At 47.3% G+C, this 17,465-nt stretch overlaps 1 protein-coding gene across 10 annotated transcripts in view; it reads right to left on the reverse strand.

Annotated features, from left to right (window-relative positions):
• TRAPPC9 (trafficking protein particle complex subunit 9) overlaps positions 1–17,465 on the reverse strand; it is a 433,756-nt gene that overhangs the window by 350,308 nt on the left and 65,983 nt on the right. For all 10 annotated transcript variants that reach the window (XM_072949773.1, XM_072949771.1, XM_072949768.1 and 7 more), the window contains 2 exons: positions 16,322–16,443; positions 11,629–11,754 (listed from right to left, as the gene is read on the reverse strand). In XM_072949773.1, the coding sequence (XP_072805874.1) occupies positions 11,629–11,754; positions 16,322–16,443 (248 nt within the window). The remainder of the gene's footprint in view (positions 1–11,628; positions 11,755–16,321; positions 16,444–17,465) is intronic.

Below are 17,465 nucleotides of genomic sequence, written 5' to 3' on the forward strand. Positions count from 1 at the left end.
CAGTGAGGTGCCAGGCACAGGCAGAGGACTGAGGAGAGCTACACAGGAGAGGCCGAAGTCCTGCATGCCTTTCTCACAAACCTGGAAACTGCCAGGCCTTTGACTGCACCCCTTGTTGCCAAATAAGGTAAAAGATGTTGGGAGAGAGAAAACAAACAGTGGTCCCAGCATTCTCATATTCAAAATTACACCGATTTTCCACATATGTGTATCAAAACAGTTTGCAAAGAATGTAATTTTCTTTCCTAGACTGCAAAGCAGGATTACAAGGTTTGTACCGAGGGCCTTACTTGTAAAACATCTGCTAACGTAACTGGATCCACCTTCAGTTGTAATCATTCAAAGAGAAGGAGGGAAAAAAACAAAACCAAGTTAAATAAGATCCAGTCCCTTCATGGGTTATGAGGTCATGGAGGAGACGGACAAGCTGGTAATGAGTCACTCTGCCAAGATCGCCGGGCCGGGGAGTGGGATGGATGGCGAGACGTGTGACGCAGCAGCAGCTGTGCCAGCGCTCCTAGGCAGGCACCTAAAAGGCACTTCGACCAGGTGTTAATCTCCTGCACTCACGCACTCATCACCTGACACACGTTAACGAGAAATGAAAACTATAAATGGTCAATATCCTTGGTGGGCATGCCGTCCGAAGAGCAAAGTCACAGTTTGACTGCTGGTCAACCCGGTTACCTGGGATTTATTCTAGGAGAACCTTAAAAACCAGCTCCTCAGGCCTCAAGAATTGCTGCCTACTTGTCCCATCTTTGGCTCAGGGACGGGGCACGTTCATGTGCACTTTAATGACTGCACAGGTTTGACTGTCTTTCTCGGGGTTCACCTTTCCATTCTGAAGAGTCCTGAGTCCATCCTCCAGAGAGCTATTCCCTCCAATGACAACTCATCGAGCCTGCAATTAAAAGCCAGCCAAGAACAAGACTGTCCCCACCCTGCACTGCCTTCTTAATCTCTCCTGGCTGACTGCAACAGACCCACACCTCCCTCCACCAAGCTCCCAAGTGTCGTAGGTGTGTCTCCAAACAGAAAGCAAGGTCCATAAAAGAGAAGACAGCTCCAGTCACCTCTGAATTCCTAGCATACAGTAATATCAATAGGCAGAATTATGATTATGGCTTCTTTCCTTTAAAAATCCTTTTGGTTATTTAAGTGAGACCTTGGAGGAGAGGCAAGGTTGGTGTGCTTGGGTTCCAACATCGTGACCCAGGAGCCCCTGGGGGCCTTTTTCGTATTGACTGTTCACTGATTCATTCCAAACACAACTGCTCGTTCCAGAAGGAGCCGTGCTTTTCTGCCAGGAGTCTGTGGTCACTCTCACGCCAGAGCAGCTTTAAACTAAACCCTCGGTTTGGTCTGCTTTGGATTTTTCTCCCTTCCAACAAAAATCAAGAGATTCCTTACTTTCTTGTTTCGAGGAGTAGGATTTTTTTCTAGTTCACCCTTTAGTAAACCAGGCTCCTCAGGCGGGTCTTGGCCTACACGGGATCGGCCACCCAACTCCCAGTGTGAGAGGCCCGGGGCTCACCTCCTGCCCTCCTGTCAGGGCAACTGAAACCCAGTTCAGGAGCCAGCCGGCACCCGGTGGCTTCCAGGGCTCACTTACCTCCCAGAACTCCTGCTTTCCGGTTTGTCTTGCCTACTGAGTATTTCCCCTCATTTTCTTGCCAATTAGCTATGCAGCTTGAAAGATGAGAAAGAAAGGTTTTATTTCTTCACCAGCATTTTAAAGAAACTTGTGCAGTGAAGGCTGTTATAGGTCCTAGAGCCCTGTGTCGCCAGGACGGAAAACACACGAGATATTTTCTAAACTTACGTATCATCTGAATTTTTCCTTTTCTTTTGTTTTCTTAATTGCTAATAGACATTTTTTAATTAAAAAAATAATTAAGGCCCCAAATAGAACAGAGCCTTGGAGGGACATACAAAATTAAAGGGCAAAGCCAGAAAAATGAGAAGATAATCTACAAGGTTAATAAAATACACACACTGCGGATGGGATCAGCAATTCTCAGTAACAGTTAACCAAAGCGTGACCACGAGGTAAGATGTCTCTCTTATCAGGAAACAGCCAACATAACACAGAATTAAAGTAAGAAACTAAAATTCTAAGTCTGGCAACGTACAGAAGGCTACCAATTAAGTGTGTCTCCTTCCTGGGAGAGAAGGAGGCTTGCTAGCTCTTTACTGTGGAAACTGCGTCCAGGAAAGGGCAGTAAAGTGAACTCCATAAATATCCAATTAGCCAAGTAAGTGATGAATAAAGAGGTGTGAGTTTTGATGACACAGGTGATACTACTATTCACTTGTCCTGTAAAGTACATCTTCACGCCCAGTGATCAATACCTCGGGGTCCTCACAGATCGGATCACAGGAAAATGCACAGCCCGGGCCTAGGAGTCCTCCGTGAGCTCGTGACACTGCACTTAGATGTGTCAAAGGCACCTCCAACTCCACCTGCGCAGAGCTGACTTCACAGTGCTCCTCACACAGCCGTCCTGCCCAGGGCCCCTGGTCGGGGGGCGAGGTCCCTCTGCGTCTCCCGGCTCACTCTCATCACTCACAGACATGCCTGGACCCCTCCCTCACAGCCCGGATTTACTCAGTCACCAAGTCCCACCACCCACACCTGCCCCGCCAGGTACTCACTGACACTCACTCAGCACTGACTCTGTGCCGGGGACCACGCTGCACACTGTGCACACAGTTATCTCACTGGATCTTCACAACTGTCCTGGGAAGTGGGTACATTGCTGTTCCAACTGATAAGATAAATTCTGCTGTTTCACTCATTCTCCCTTGAGTGAGTCGTCCAAAGCGACATGGCTGCTGAGCTACAAACCTGGGACTGAAAACCATTTGAAAATTGAAAACTGCTACATCTCACAGCCACCCTGGTCTGACTCATTACATCACCTCCTGCAGAGCCTTCTAAATGCTTCCAAGCATTCCACAAGCGTAAGAGCGATCTATTCGAGAACCCACTCCCCTACTTAAACTCAGTCAGCGCCGGTCCACTGCCCTTAGGACAAAGCCCCGCAGGGACGGAACACAGCCGCACGGCCCGGGCCGCCTCTCAGCCTCTCGCGGCCGCCCTCCCCGCCCACCACGAAGCTCTACACTGATGTGCCGGGACGAGGACGCCAACTCCACGTAACCCGGAACTCGCCTCACTCAGACAGCAGTCACGAGCACCCTCTTCAAGGCTGACTCTCAGAAAACCGTTTCCTCAGGATGAACCAAGACCTTTTTCTCTGACTTCCATTCATCGATAATGAACTCCCCCCAAAAGAGAGAAGACCTACTTCTCAGTCTTCTTATCTGTAAAGTGGGAATAATATGGATGCATGTGAGATTTTCAGAGAAACAATACACAAGAAAGGCAGGGGAACAAGCACTCAATACGTGCTTACTTACTATCAATAAGAACACATTCCAGCCCAGGAACCGTAAATCAATGCTTTATGGCTTTGTCCAGCAGACTGCTGGCAAACTGTTTACTGAACTCATTTTAGCAGGTCACCAGGAGTGTATGAGAAAAGGTTAGCACTGACTCCGGTTACAGCTGCAGCCACCAGCACCACGGGGGGAGCCGGCTTCATCTCGTAAGTGTTGTTTGACCATTTAGTTACAGTCACTGAATAAAGACAGGTGTTCTTCAGTCAAAGCTCCTGAAACATAAATCTTTTCAAAGATTAAAGCAAATTAGGTTTCAAGTACAACACTCTCACTAGAAATTGTTTTGAAAATGACAGCCTTAGCTCCTCTGCACATCAAAAGGGCATCTTCTTAAAGCACCTGACTAAACAGACCCAAAGGATTGTTTAAAAGAAACTAAGATGAAGCCATCATCCTGAATAAGCTCTCAGAATCATCTGCACAGCACCCCACCACAGGCAAAACAATGAATCTGGAATCTGGACCCCGCCCCCCGACTATATGCAGTAAATAAAAATTAACTCAAAATGGACCACAGATATAAATGTAAAAACTAAACCCATAAAATTCCTAAGAGAAGACATAGTAAATCTTTGTGGTCTTGGGCTAGGCTACAGTTTCCTAGATACAATACTAGGAGTACAAGTGATAGCAGAAAAAACAGATAAACTGGACTTCATTAAAATTAAAACCTTTTGTGCTGCAAAGGAAATCACCAAGAAACTGAAATGACAACCCGCAGAACAGGAGGAAAATTTTTCAAAGCGGGTATCTGATGAGAGACTAGTACCCAGGATATATAACAAATCCTTACAACTGAACAACACAAACAAAACAGACCCAATTTAAAAATTCGCCAAGGATTTAAATAGAGATACAAATGGCCAATAAGCACATGAAAAGATGCGCAGCATCACTAGCCAAATCAAAACCAAAATGAGTATCATTTTACACCCACTAAGATGGTCATAACCAAAAAATGGACAATGACAAGTGTTGGTGAGGATGTTGAGAAAGAGGAACCCTCATACGCGGCCAGTAGAAATGGACAATGGTGCAGCTGCTTTGGAAAACAGTCGGGTGTTTCCTCACAAGGTTAAACACAGAGTAACCACATGGCTCAGAAATTCCACTGCCAGGTATACAGTCATTCCTTGGTATCAGTGGGGGATTGGTTTCAGGACCCCCCCACCTTGGATACCAAAATCCAAGGATGCTCGAGTCCCTTTGCAATCAGCCATCTGCATCCACAAAGTGGAAACCACAGATATAGAGGGCCAACTGTATACCCAATGGAATGAAAACATGTTCTCACAAAAACCTGTACATCGATATTCATAGCAGTATTATTCAGAGTAGCCAAAAGGTACAAAAAATATCCATCCGTCAACAAATGGATAAACAGAATTATCAACAATATTATCAAGCCAAGAGAATAAGGTACTGATTCAGGCTACAGCATGGATTAAAGCTTGACACATTATGCTAAGTGAGTAAGGCAGAAACAAGAGGACAAATACTGTCCGCTTAGGTGAAGGGTATCTAAGTGTTCCCTGTACTATACCCCTAGGTGTTTTCCAGAGGTTTGAAGTCTTTCAAAATAAAAACAAAGTGTATATACCTTAAAAAACATAAAATGATTCCTCACAGGAGGGCTTTAAGAATTAAACGCAGAAATGCATATGTAAAGCTCTTGGAACAACACTCTGCATGTCCACAGTCACCGCTGTCACTGCCACTCAGAGGGTGGTGCCAGCACCGGTAAGAGCTGCCTCCCTCACTCCCCTACAAACAGGAGTGAGGGCTTGGCTCTGGCAGGCGCCATGCTCGGCAGTGACCGTGAACCTGAACAAGACACAGCGCCCGCTCCAGACTCTGCCTGCGTCACCCAACTTTCTTCTACAATCTGCTACATTTAACATAAACACACTACAAGGATGTATCTTACAACACGGGGAATACAGCTGATAGTTTACAACAACTATAAATGGAGCATAACATTAAAAACTGTGAATCACTGTTGTACATCTGAAACTTGTATTACAAATCAATTATACCTTACTAAAAAAATTTTTTTTAAATTTTAAAACATACCACTTTAAAATTGAGTTCTGTTTTTAAGTAACTACTAAACAGCTTAGAATGTATAAAAGCAGTGTGATATGGTCTCTTTACACATTTGTTTACTTTCAGCCTCCTGCTAAAAGAATCTAAACAAATTTTTAAAAACAAGCTAACAACAATAACAAAAAGACAAAAATGAGGCTGAAGAGAAAAATGGAGATTTAATACTTAAATGAAACTAGGGGCAGGTAAAGCCATAAAAATGCACGCCATGAAGTCATGGTAAGTATTAGAGGCCAACTAGAGATTCAGCTCTAAGATTCCTAGAAGCTGCAGCAAAAAGAAAATGAAGGTGGGGATGTGGGTACAGCTCAGTGGCAGAATGCCTGCTTAGATGCACGAGGTCCTGGGTTCAAGCCCCAGTGCCTCCACTAACAGATAAATAAATCTAATTACCTACTCACTGAAAAAAAAAAGAGGAAGAGAGAGAAATTTCTCACTTTTGTAAAAAACAAAAACAATCTGAAATTAAATTTAGATTAAGTATTTTTAAAAAAGAAAAAACAAAGGAAAAGAAGATGAGAGAGAGAAACCGTAATGCCTGGGAGATAAATCTGCAGCGGCCGCTGGTGGGTCCCCAGGTCCCGGGTGGGAAAATCCAAACCATCCTTCTCACCACCCAGCGGCACCCTCAGGCCCACCCCACCCTCCCCATGCTAAACACGCGCGGCCTCTGCCTTTCCTCTCTCTGTGTCACCACAGGACTGGGCTGCAAAAAACGAGCTCTGAGGCTCCAGCTGAAGAGCAGAGCCAGCCCCCAGGGCTTGGCGGGTGGCAGCCCCTCCCCCAGCATTTCCTTCCCTAGTAAAGAACCTGACTTTCCTCCCCCGTCACCCCACCGTTCCTTCCCTTGTGAGAACTCTGCACTCCCCACAGGCCATCCTGAAAGCCAGGTGCCCTGCTGGCTGCTGGCTGGGACCGAGAGGTTTCAGTCTAACCGAGCCTGCATCTCCGTTCAAAAAGCCTTTCCTAAGTCTCCCATCCCTCTGATTCTGAACCTGAATTGACACACTTCCGAGGTTACAGTTATGTGCATACCTCCCAGGTTTTGGCTAGGTTTCCTTAGCAACAGCTTCATTAAGGAACTGCATCAAGAAGTTTAAAGAGGCTATCTGTACATCTGAGTGGAGTAGCCTGCATAAAATGTAAATGGCTTTGAAGAGAAAGTTAACCAGGGACAGAGAGGTCGCAGGTTCTAGTCAACAGTGTCACGAGTCCAGGCGTTCTTAAACGGCTCAGAGTGGGTCCTGAACCCTGGGTGGAACGGGAGGCAGGGAGGCAGGGAGGCAGTGCCGGGCAGTGGGTGAATGGCACTGGTCCCGGAGCACACTCCCCCAGCTGGGGAAGTCCTGGGCTTTTTTCTAGTTTTCCAAACAATTCCTTACTACCTCTTTCTCTTATTGTCACATACCATTTCCTACTAATTAAGAAAGTTAATTTCAGTCATTTGGGCTGCTTGTGGGGAGCTACACGACACCGTTCACAGAGCTGGGACGTTAGCACCACACAAACTGGATTTAAATACCAGTGGAGGTACTTCCCAGGTAATCATGGGCATGCAGCAAACACCCCGGCCTGTTACCTCATCTCTCAAGTTGGGTCCAATAAAACTACCGAGCAAAGTGCGTGATGATTGTGGCTTGTATCTGTTTACCAGGTAAGTGCCCACGACAGCTGGCTGCTTAACTGGGAGTGAGTATGTCAACGAGGCCCAGTCTACCTGGTAACACACGCCCTGCCTTCCTGCCTTGGTCCAGGAGCAGAACTTGTTCAGCCAAGACTAACGCCCCCAGAGCAGCCCTGACGGGAAAACTCCCAGCTCTGCGGGGCGAGGCGTGTTCCTTTCCTTTTCAGAGCTGATCACAGTTTGTCGTCATCTGTTTTTATGTTTATCCCTTTAGTACCTGCCTCCCTCTCCAGAGTTTCTGCTGAAGCAGCTCAGAGCCAGGTCTGTTTCGCTGCCAGCTGGATATCCTGGGCTGGGAGACAGCCGACCCCAACCCCAGCCCCGCGCCCGACCCTGGCGCTGAACGTAGAGGGCAGAAAGCCCAGACGCGCATGCTTTCCCGAGGCCCCTGCACCCGAAATTATGGCCTGACTTGGGACAAATTACACAGTCTTCTTTAGCCTGAGGTTCCTCATTTGTCCATAGGAATAACTGCCCATAACACACAGGGTTACAAGGATTAAATGAAAGAACCAAATGTGCAACCTAGTCAAGTCTCTACCAGTGGGTCCTCAACAGACACAAGACGTCCTTACTGCTCTGACACGTCACCCGCGGGGCGGACATACACAGTGAACGCTGCTAAGCGTCAGGACGTGTGTTAAGTGCTTCATGGGAGTTATCAACAAATCCAGGAAGAAATGAATATTATCACGCCCATTTTACAGATTCACCAACAGGCTAAGGGAGCTTACATTCTAGTCCGAGGTCCTACGGTGAGGAAATGGCGACTTGAACCTGAACCTGGGGTGCAAGGCCTGCGCTCCTTCTCTCTCCCATCCACCTGACCACGTGCCTGTGAAACCCACCTGTCCAATACACAGTCTACAGCCGGCCAGCTCTTAAATGCAACGTGTGCTGTTTGTCAGTGCTAGTTAATTACCATAAACTACTCTCGTAAACCGCTGAAGACAAGACCCACGTCCCTGTCCACAAAGGGGAATTCTGCCTTGCCTTCTGTGACGTGCAGAAACCCTCGTCTACACCACTAAACTCAAATGCATGCTTTATCCGTGTTTATGTTTACACAGAGCTTCTTAAGCAGAAGGCACCTGCGATAATTCCATCTTGGTTCCTTCAAAGTTTCAAGATCAGCCAAAATCAGTCCCAGAATTTTTACAACTCCACAATTCTACAATGGAACACACTGGATCAAGAACCAAAAGCATGTTCTAGTCCAGAAAAACTACAGGTCCTCCTTTGTTCCTGTCATTATAAAATCCCACCAGAACTCATTATTTTGCTGTCTGCTCATCTGGCAACCAAACGCAGAGCTGAGTCAACTCCACAGAGCGTCCCGCTGGGGGACACACGGGCAGCAGCACGGCGGGCTGCCTACTCTTCCGCACACCTCTGCTGACCCCTAGTGTCCTCCGTGGAGACCCGGCCAACAAAGCAGGAGGGCTGTTTCCAACAGCTGCGAAGTTTCACACATTAAATAAAAGAATTTTATTTTATACATGTTATGTATATACCCACCTGTGAAAACAGCTTTGCCAGGAGCCCAAATTCTCAACATTAACTTGCAAAGGCAATTCCGGTCCCCGAGGGGCAAGCAAGTCTCAAGACGCTGGGTCCTCCAAAGTACCCCCCACGACCTCAACCAAACCGCCTGCAGCTGCAGGCAGTCAAATGTCCAGGTTGGAAGCACCCTCCCTCCTGCCCTCGGGCGCTACAGTTGTCCCTCCACGCCCTCCGACCTCCGTATGAGAGCAGCTGCTGAGGGGCCTTGCAGGGTAGCACTGAGACAGGACTGGCCACCAAGATCGGAGCTAAACTAAGCCTTCTGATGACATGAGCTCGTCATTCTGTCCCATTACAGATGAAGACAGAGAGAGAGGCAGAGTGATCCTGCTCAAGGTCATGCAGCTAATAAGTGGCAAAGTCCATGACTCTGCTCCTCCCCGCCGGCGTGACGCCCCAGCTGGGACACCCACAGGGTTCTCTCATGCCTGCCTGACCAGTCCTTTCCTGTCACTCATGACCCAGCACAGGGTCCGACCCCAGCCTGCCTTTTCAGCATCTCCCTCCACAGTTTCTCAGGAGCAAAGCTGCTTGGGCCCGAATGACTTCTGGTTCCCTGAGCTCTCTGTGCTCAGGCTGGTCGTGCATGTGCACCCGGCCCCCTGCTCAGAGCCTCTTCTGCCCTTGCAGGTGGAGGTTTCCACTCTTCACAGGGACACCTCACTGGGGGAGCCCTCCTCTCATCCTCAGCACTGCAGGTGTCCCCGGCCACATCCCGGGCCACCCCATTAGGACTGCATGTGCCCAGGTCTGCTCATTACACCAGCAGCCTCAGAGCCAGGATTATGCCCGGGTCACCCTGCAAACCTACTACCCGGCTCACCGCCCCCACCCAGCAGATCATCCAGAAGTCGCGGTAAGTGGCCCATCCAATCCAGATGTCCATCGTTTGCCAGCACCACTGACGGCTGGTTTCCACCCTTGGGTTGGTTTCCCGTAAAACGGCACCTTCCACTGTGAAGCGGTGGGTTTTCACTTCTCCTGCCCACCTTTACCGGAAACGTCAAGGGAAACCAAAAGACCTTTCTCAACCCTTTTCTGATGACACCTGCCCACCCACGACACTGATGTGCTCAAGAGCTTTGGGTCCACGTGGTTTTGTCTCCCTTACACGAAGTGGCTCAAAACACTGTGGGATTCTTTCTCTTTTCGGGGTATTTGTTTGCACTTGGTTTATCGTCTCTCGCTTCGGTGCCCCTGGCAGTTGCCACTTCCCACCCCCTTGAGCAGCCGCCCTCCCAACGTCTAGTCTAGGAAATCAGCTATGGCGAGGGGCCCAGGGGCAGTCACAGGAGACGGAAGGAAGGCGCAGAGAGGCTAAACCCTCCGCCCAAGAGGTCCGCTTCAAGGCCCAAGAATGTATATCGAGTCCCTCTGCTTAACTCTTACACTAAACTAGTTAACGTTTTATAGATTAGGGTCATAAACAGATGAGGTATCAAAATACGTACCAGGAGGATACACATCAACTCTAAGATGTTCATTAACTCCATTATTTTGTTTCTATTTTATTTCTATTTAAAAAATTAAGAACCTCTGCAGTCGATATGACAAAATGTTAATGGGTCAAATACGGATTTCAGAGGCATGAGTGTCTTATTACTCATAACTTTTTATATGTTCACAAGACAAAATGATTTTAAAGTCTCTCTTCCCTCCCCCCACCCTCCCCCTCCTGAACCCCCAGACCCACACATCTAATAGCCTTTCACTTTACCCACAGCTGAACTCATCACTTTTCCCCCAGAACTCCCTCGGCAGCTTTCCCCTCTCAGAGCACAGCAGGATCATCATTTACCTCATTAATCCACCCAGAAGCCTGGGCCTTACTCCATCTGACCCTCACAGACATCATTCATCCTCTCCCTTTTACCACCTAAACATGTCTTCAAGCTGTTCGCTTTTTTCCACTGACCGTCGCACTGCTCAGGTGGAAGCCACCAACACTGCCCACCTGGACTCAAGTCTCCCAACCGGCCCCCCCACCCTCTCCCCTACTTGAGACAAGTAGGATTGTGTCACTCCCGTGCTCTTAAGACCTTTCTTTCAAAACCCACTGCTCTTAAAATCAACTTCAAGTTCTTCACCAGGTGAAGGTCTTTGCCGTGAACTGTCAGCCCGGTGAGGGCAGGACCTGCCTTCCCCACCTCTCCCCCCGCCCTCTAGCACAAGGCCGGGCTCAGGGAAGACCTGCTACGTTGCACCAGCCTGTGTTCTAATCCTGGTCTCGGGTCCTTAAGTAAACTTTGAGTCTCGGATGCCTTATCCATAAAGATCCAGGTAGATTAGAAAGATTTTAGATTTTCACCTGGACTGTCAACCCAGGGGTTTTGCACTAGCGACCTGCAAGTAAACGTTCTAACGATTCTGTCTTGTTACAAACACATCCAGATTAAGTGACATCTGTGGAATGCCTTCAGTGTAAAAGGAACTGTACGTTCACAAACTTCGTGTTTTATAACATGAACCACCAGGACAGGGCCACAAACGGAACCAGCTCACAGGCGACAGAAGTCAGGCAAGTGACAGGCATAAAGCAGCAGGTCACAAAGCTGGTGAGAGCAAAGCTGTTTCTCCAATCCCCCGAAAAACTTCTGAAAGAACCGAAAATTCTGAATTTGGAAAGTAAAAGACTATGGTATAAAGAGGTAAAATAAAGACCCCCATTCATCCGGGTTTCAAGCTCTGACTGCAGAGTTTATAGCAGGCCATACTGAATCAACACAGAAAAATCAGATGGACTCGAGGAGAAAAGTTTCCAGGAGAACTGCATCAACTCTTCCACTTGTGAGAGGACACCCACTCACCTGTCGCAGGTTAATGTAAACCGCATTCTGGAGAAATTCGGAAGCCTCCATACTCCGCTTCTGGATGGCGAGGACGCGGACGGCTTTGACGCACGCTTCTAATTCAATCACCCCGGCGTTCTTATACTGCAGGGGGAAAAGGAGGCCCCTCAGTCAAAAGAGCAGAGTACAGATGTTCCTGTCACGCTGCGCAGACCGAGCCACAGGGACTCAATGCCCCGCAGCAGCCCGTCCGCAGCACGAGGACCCGCGGCGCCGCCTGAGGGTGAGGACTTGTGCCTGAGAAAGCCCACCCCTGATGGGGGCAAGAGGGGCTGGCGGGATTGAGTGAGCCTGTAAACGCCCACAGAAACATGTTTGCATTCACTCAGGTAATTCAACCAACAGCAGCGGGATATTTTACAAAATTTCACAACGGGGTCCATGGAAAGTTCGCCATTCCTTTCCACTTGTCTCTTGCACTCTGAGACAGTCTTGGACTCTCACACCTGCAGCTCTGCTGTACTAGCTGCAAATCCTTTTTACTTTGTTACAAAAGTCCTAGCTCCCCGTGTCACTGTGTCCCTCCTGTCAACACAGTTGGATGTCTGCCTGGATTTCTCTGAGTTCCTTGCTCTTGCTCCTCAGATCCTGAGATGAACAAGGGAAGACACACGACCAGAAAAGGCACCGTGGACTGGACCGAAGACCTCGGTGACCCGCCCTGGGCGAGTGCTGCCCCGCCCTCACCTTCAGCTCTCAAGCTTCTGCCCACAGTGATATCCATCCAGGAGAGGGGTCCCCGGCCACCTACAGGCTGTGTGGCTCGGGCGCAGGGACAGGCACAGGAGCTGGTTCCTCTCTCCCGAGGCCCCACTGCCTCCCTGTTCTTCTGCCCCTCTTCTCTTCTACTCCAAACCCTTTTCCTTTTTGTCCCAATTATCCCCAGCTGGAGTGATTTTCAATCGAGTTATCTGAAAAAATTCCCTGCAGCTGAAAAAGAGGTTTCCGGAGGTAAACACACGTAAGCTGGTGCCTGAAGAGAGCCCCAGGCTGGGGGACCCTCACCGGCACTCACGGAGGCATCAGACGTGCTGCAGGGCCGACCACCCCCAATAAGCATTCACTAAGACCCCGAGGCCGGCACGACTCACGGAAAGGCAGTCGGCCACTCACTGGTTACCAAGTCGCAAAAACACACAATTGGCTCACGCTTCTTACTGAAATTACTTACGAGGTAGGAAGAGAAATGACTGTCGGAAGCAGCACATCTCCACTGTTCCTTCATTTCCAATATGTGACACGCACGTCATTTATGATCTACTGCAAATAATCCATCAAAGACAACCTAACTACCAACACGGAAGCCAAAATTTACCCATTTTATATACCATTTAACAACAACCAAAAAACCTAACACAGGGACTTGATTCCATGGAAATAAAATAATTTCTGTTCCTTCAAAACTCTTAAAGCAACTTCCACTGAAAGGAAAATAAAAGTCAATTCATTTTTTTCACATATTTTGGTTATAGTTCCATATTTTAAATATTAAAAGAGATTTAACTGCAATCATACAAAATTATTCATATATTAGTAGAAAGATACCCACAATCAATGGGGACCAGGCAAAGAAGGGACATTCACTAAAACTCTACCTCGCACCCAGTCTTTTACAAGCACACCCCGGAACACAAGCTCTGGGACCTGGGGCCACAGCTGCTCTCACTGCTCAGTCCCTGGCAATCAGCTGCCAAGGCCAGGACACCAGCATAGAACCATGCAATCAGTATTTCAGGAATAAATGAGGAGATTATTTCATTCAATTCTAAAACAAAAACCCTAAAATAAATACTGAACTTATCTACAGATAAAGAAAATGAGACCCAAAAGAGTAAAGTTTCTTGCCCAACATACAAAGTTTCTAATTGGCGAAGGTAGGATTTTAGCTCAGGTGTGTCTGACTCTAAAACTGCAGTGGCAATGCCAGCAGCACAGACTATCACCCTATCTTTGTTCAGATCTTGCCTTACACAGCCTTAGACAGCACCCCGTACATATGGGACTCGAGGGCAAACAGTAACAGTAAGGATTTCACACCGAACAGTTTCTTCAGTCTCATTTACAAAGTGTCAGAAGGCCAGCAGAAAAGCTCTGGGGAACATGAGTGGCCCCAGAACTTTCTGCTGATTAGAAGCTCAATCTATCAGGACAGAGTGACCTTCATGTAAGAGGCCACATGGACATAAACTAAAGGCAGGTGAGCAATGAAAATCCACAAGACCCTGGAACTCAAGCAAGAAGGGTGCCTGCCATCCCCCACCCCGCTGCCTCTTCATCCGCGTGGACATGAAGACAGAAGACCCAGGTTCTAGTTCAAAATCTGCCACTATGGATTCTCACCCATAAAAAGTCGTAAGACTCTGCTGTCTTAAGTTCCTTCCAACTCAAAGATGATGACACCAGTATCTCAGCAGAATGTCTACATCTCCACTTCATCTCTTCTAATAGCAGACTACCCCTTTGGCCACAAAGCAGAAATCCAGTAAAAAATCATTCAAGAAGCCAGGCAAAAGTCTGCCTAAAAGACTTCGCTCTCACTCTCAGCGAATGGAAACCAAAGGTGGTCCTTCTCCCTCAGCAAGTGGGAGGCAGACAGATATGTGTGTGCGTACAAATCATATACAATCAAATCTGGGACGCGTGCAGATATTTCTTATGTCACTGTCATTTCACAGTGATGAACCAACCTTAAAAGCAATTTTAATCTAGTGCTCCGGGTGCATGGGAAAGTCTCAGGCTCTTTTGGTGGAGGAGATGAAAGAGGAAAGAAAAGGAGGAAGGAGGTAAATGAAGCAAAGGACCAAGAATACAGCTAGAGAAATGCAACACATTAGCTTTTCTACTTGCATCACACACAAACTAGGAACTGGCCTTCCCCCGATGTCTTGCCGAGCACTGAAATGCAGAAGAAGAGACGATAACCCGGTTCTCGTTGAGCAGCACTAACGAGCCTGTCACTGTACGTGGCATTTTATAGACACAAATCATTTACCCTGATTAAAAACTCTAGCAGCAGGCTGTAATTCTCTTATTTTAAGAGACAAGAAAACAGGAGTTCAAAAAAGCCATATAATTGACAAAAGTCCGAGGACCAGTGAACAGGAGAGTATGGATTCAAACTCAGCTCCAACTGCAGTGTCTGCTCTTCCCACTCCCAGGACTGGAAAACTCTTAACACACAGGCTCCCCGGCTCCCCTGATATGCTCGTGGCATCAAGCATTTCCTGGGGCAATGAAGCCTCCAGTTCTCACCGACACAGTGCTCTGTGCAGCCACTGACCTGGCTTGGCCTGGGCCAGTGAAGTGGCACCTACCTGCCACGCCCACCAGGCTTCCCCGTAAAGGCACGAGAGCTGGCTTTCAAGTGCATTCAAAGCCACCCCTGGTCCAACCTGGGCTCTTTCGGGGCTTCTCTGGTCCAAAAGCAGCCACGAAACTGCTCAGAGTACGTATCTGCAGTCCCTTTCTCCATCTGTCTCTCCATCTATACAAATTAGCTATGATCATTTTGATAATCCTAGAAACAAATTTTTAAAAGTAGAAAAGAAAGGGCTCTGGAAAAAGTACTTCATACTTACAACTTTTAAATGACTAGTTACAAAATGAATATTTACAAAGCCAACACAAGATCACAGGAACATGTGTACAAGGATGTTCAAACATCTTTTCTGACAGTGGAAACGGGAGAAAACCTAACTGCCCACCGACAAGGCAAAGACACAGTAAGTCACGGCAAGCTGCGGGCTCCGAGGGAGCCGGTGTTTCCACGTGGTCTAGGTCTTGTCCACGGCACTCCCCCACCAAAGGTGTCGGTGGACAAGCGACCACATCCGCACATCAGGAGACCCCTGCGCTCTATCTGAAAGGGCCGGGTCTGCAGGGGAGGACATCCATGATGCACACTGAGTGAGCAAAGCGAGCTGCAGAAAAGCATGTAGTATGGTCTCGTTCTCCAAATAAAACACATACACACACACACATACATGTATTTCTCATATATACATGTATTTCACAGGCATGAAGGTCATGAAACACATACACCAAACTGTTAACAGCTTTCGCTCTTAGGAAATAAGGGGAGAGGAGGTAGGGGCCTTTCATTTTTTACTTGATACTACTCTCCTGTACAACCTCAGTTCTTGTTTTCAGTATTTCAGTTAAGTATATTTGGAATTAAAAAATGTTTAAGTCCAAAGTAAAAAGAACGATGCCTCCACAAGACAGAATGCTATACTGGGCATCAAAAGTCATGCCAGGGAAGATTTAAGATCATAGGAAAACACGTAATACGCCAAATGAAAAATGGATTTCCCCACACAGTAAGTCCAGATCGCTCCCTGTTTTTTATGATATAGATAACACACACTGACAAAAAAGAACAGAAAATAGGTATTAAAATGTTAATTATCATCTCTGAGTAGCAGGGCTCTGATAGCCTCTTTTGCCCCTTCTTTCAAACTTATTAAATACCCATTATTTTCAATCAGAAAAAAAGCCATTTTACGCATACAAAATCACACATTGGAGAACAACACATGAATCCTTACAGAAGCAGATAACTAGCAGACACCGCAGCACCGTCACCTGATGTAACACGGGCACTCCTGATTAAAACAACACAACTACACAAGGACCCACAGAGTAAAGTCACCTTGCTGTAATAGGAAATGGCCTCCTTATACTTGTCAATTATGTCTTCAGGGCTGAGGCAGTTCTTAGCACGTCCAATTTCAGTGCTGGTGTCTGGATTGATGCCATTGGTGGTGAGGGCACCTGCAAACCGAGAGGAAGAACAGAAATAATCTTTTGCCTTTTCCGTCTTGTTTCTTTGTTACTTTAAAAGAGGGGCACAAATAAGACAAAATGTGAATCTTCTCTACTGAAATTTCAATAATGAAACCGTTTTTGAAGTCTTCACAGCTTATGGTCTCCCTATAATAGTCTTATCAACAAAGCATTGTATTAAAGGTTAATTAACTTAGAATACGTTTTTTCCTCTGTTGAAACTTTTCATTAAAGAACACGAAATGCACTATATAAAAGCACCACGCCTGCAGTGACTGGCTCGGCTGTCTTGACAGTGCAGTCAGCCTGCACCATCCCCCAGCTCTAAGCTCTTAATGCTGGTAAGAGAGCACGCTGCCGCCTCAGACAGAGGGAAACTGTGCAAAAGGATTTTCTGAACTCTACGGCGCTAAAAAAAATATAACTGACAAATGTTAGTCTCCTTTGCGAGGCTGCCATTTTCTACTTCTGGCCAACCCCGTCAATAAGCAGAACCACCTCATTCCCTAGCCATCCAGCTCACGTGGGGAGGCCTTTGGAGAAATTTCCAGGTATAGAATGTGACCAACTACACGTAGAACTCTGACAAAACAAAAGATGAAACACTTTTTGATTTCGGAAGACACTCGCATGTTACTCTCCTAAGCCTTAGTAGCTGGAAAGGCTGGGCTTCTCCTAAGCCACTTGTTTATTTCACGGACAGTGAGCATCTCCCACAAACCCCGCTTCCCTGTGTCTGCTGGGAGCCTCAGGCACACGTTTGCTGTTGATCTTCTAACTCACAGGGCAGAGGTGTGTGTCTCACGCCTGCAACGCTCCTGCAAGCTCGCCTCCTAGCCTCGCTGTCTGAACTTGGCCCCACTTTCTCACCTGCTTATTTGATATCTGTTATTCTGTAAGCTGCCACAAACACTTTTTGGAGCAAGACAGAAGAATGAGTGGGTAGATAAATGGACAGACGGACAGGTGAAAGATGGGCAGACGGACAGAGAGACTCCAAGTAAAGGGGA

The sequence above is a fragment of the Vicugna pacos genome, chromosome 25 (genome assembly GCF_048564905.1).
Source record: "Vicugna pacos chromosome 25, VicPac4, whole genome shotgun sequence".
Classification (NCBI taxonomy): domain Eukaryota; kingdom Metazoa; phylum Chordata; class Mammalia; order Artiodactyla; family Camelidae; genus Vicugna; species Vicugna pacos.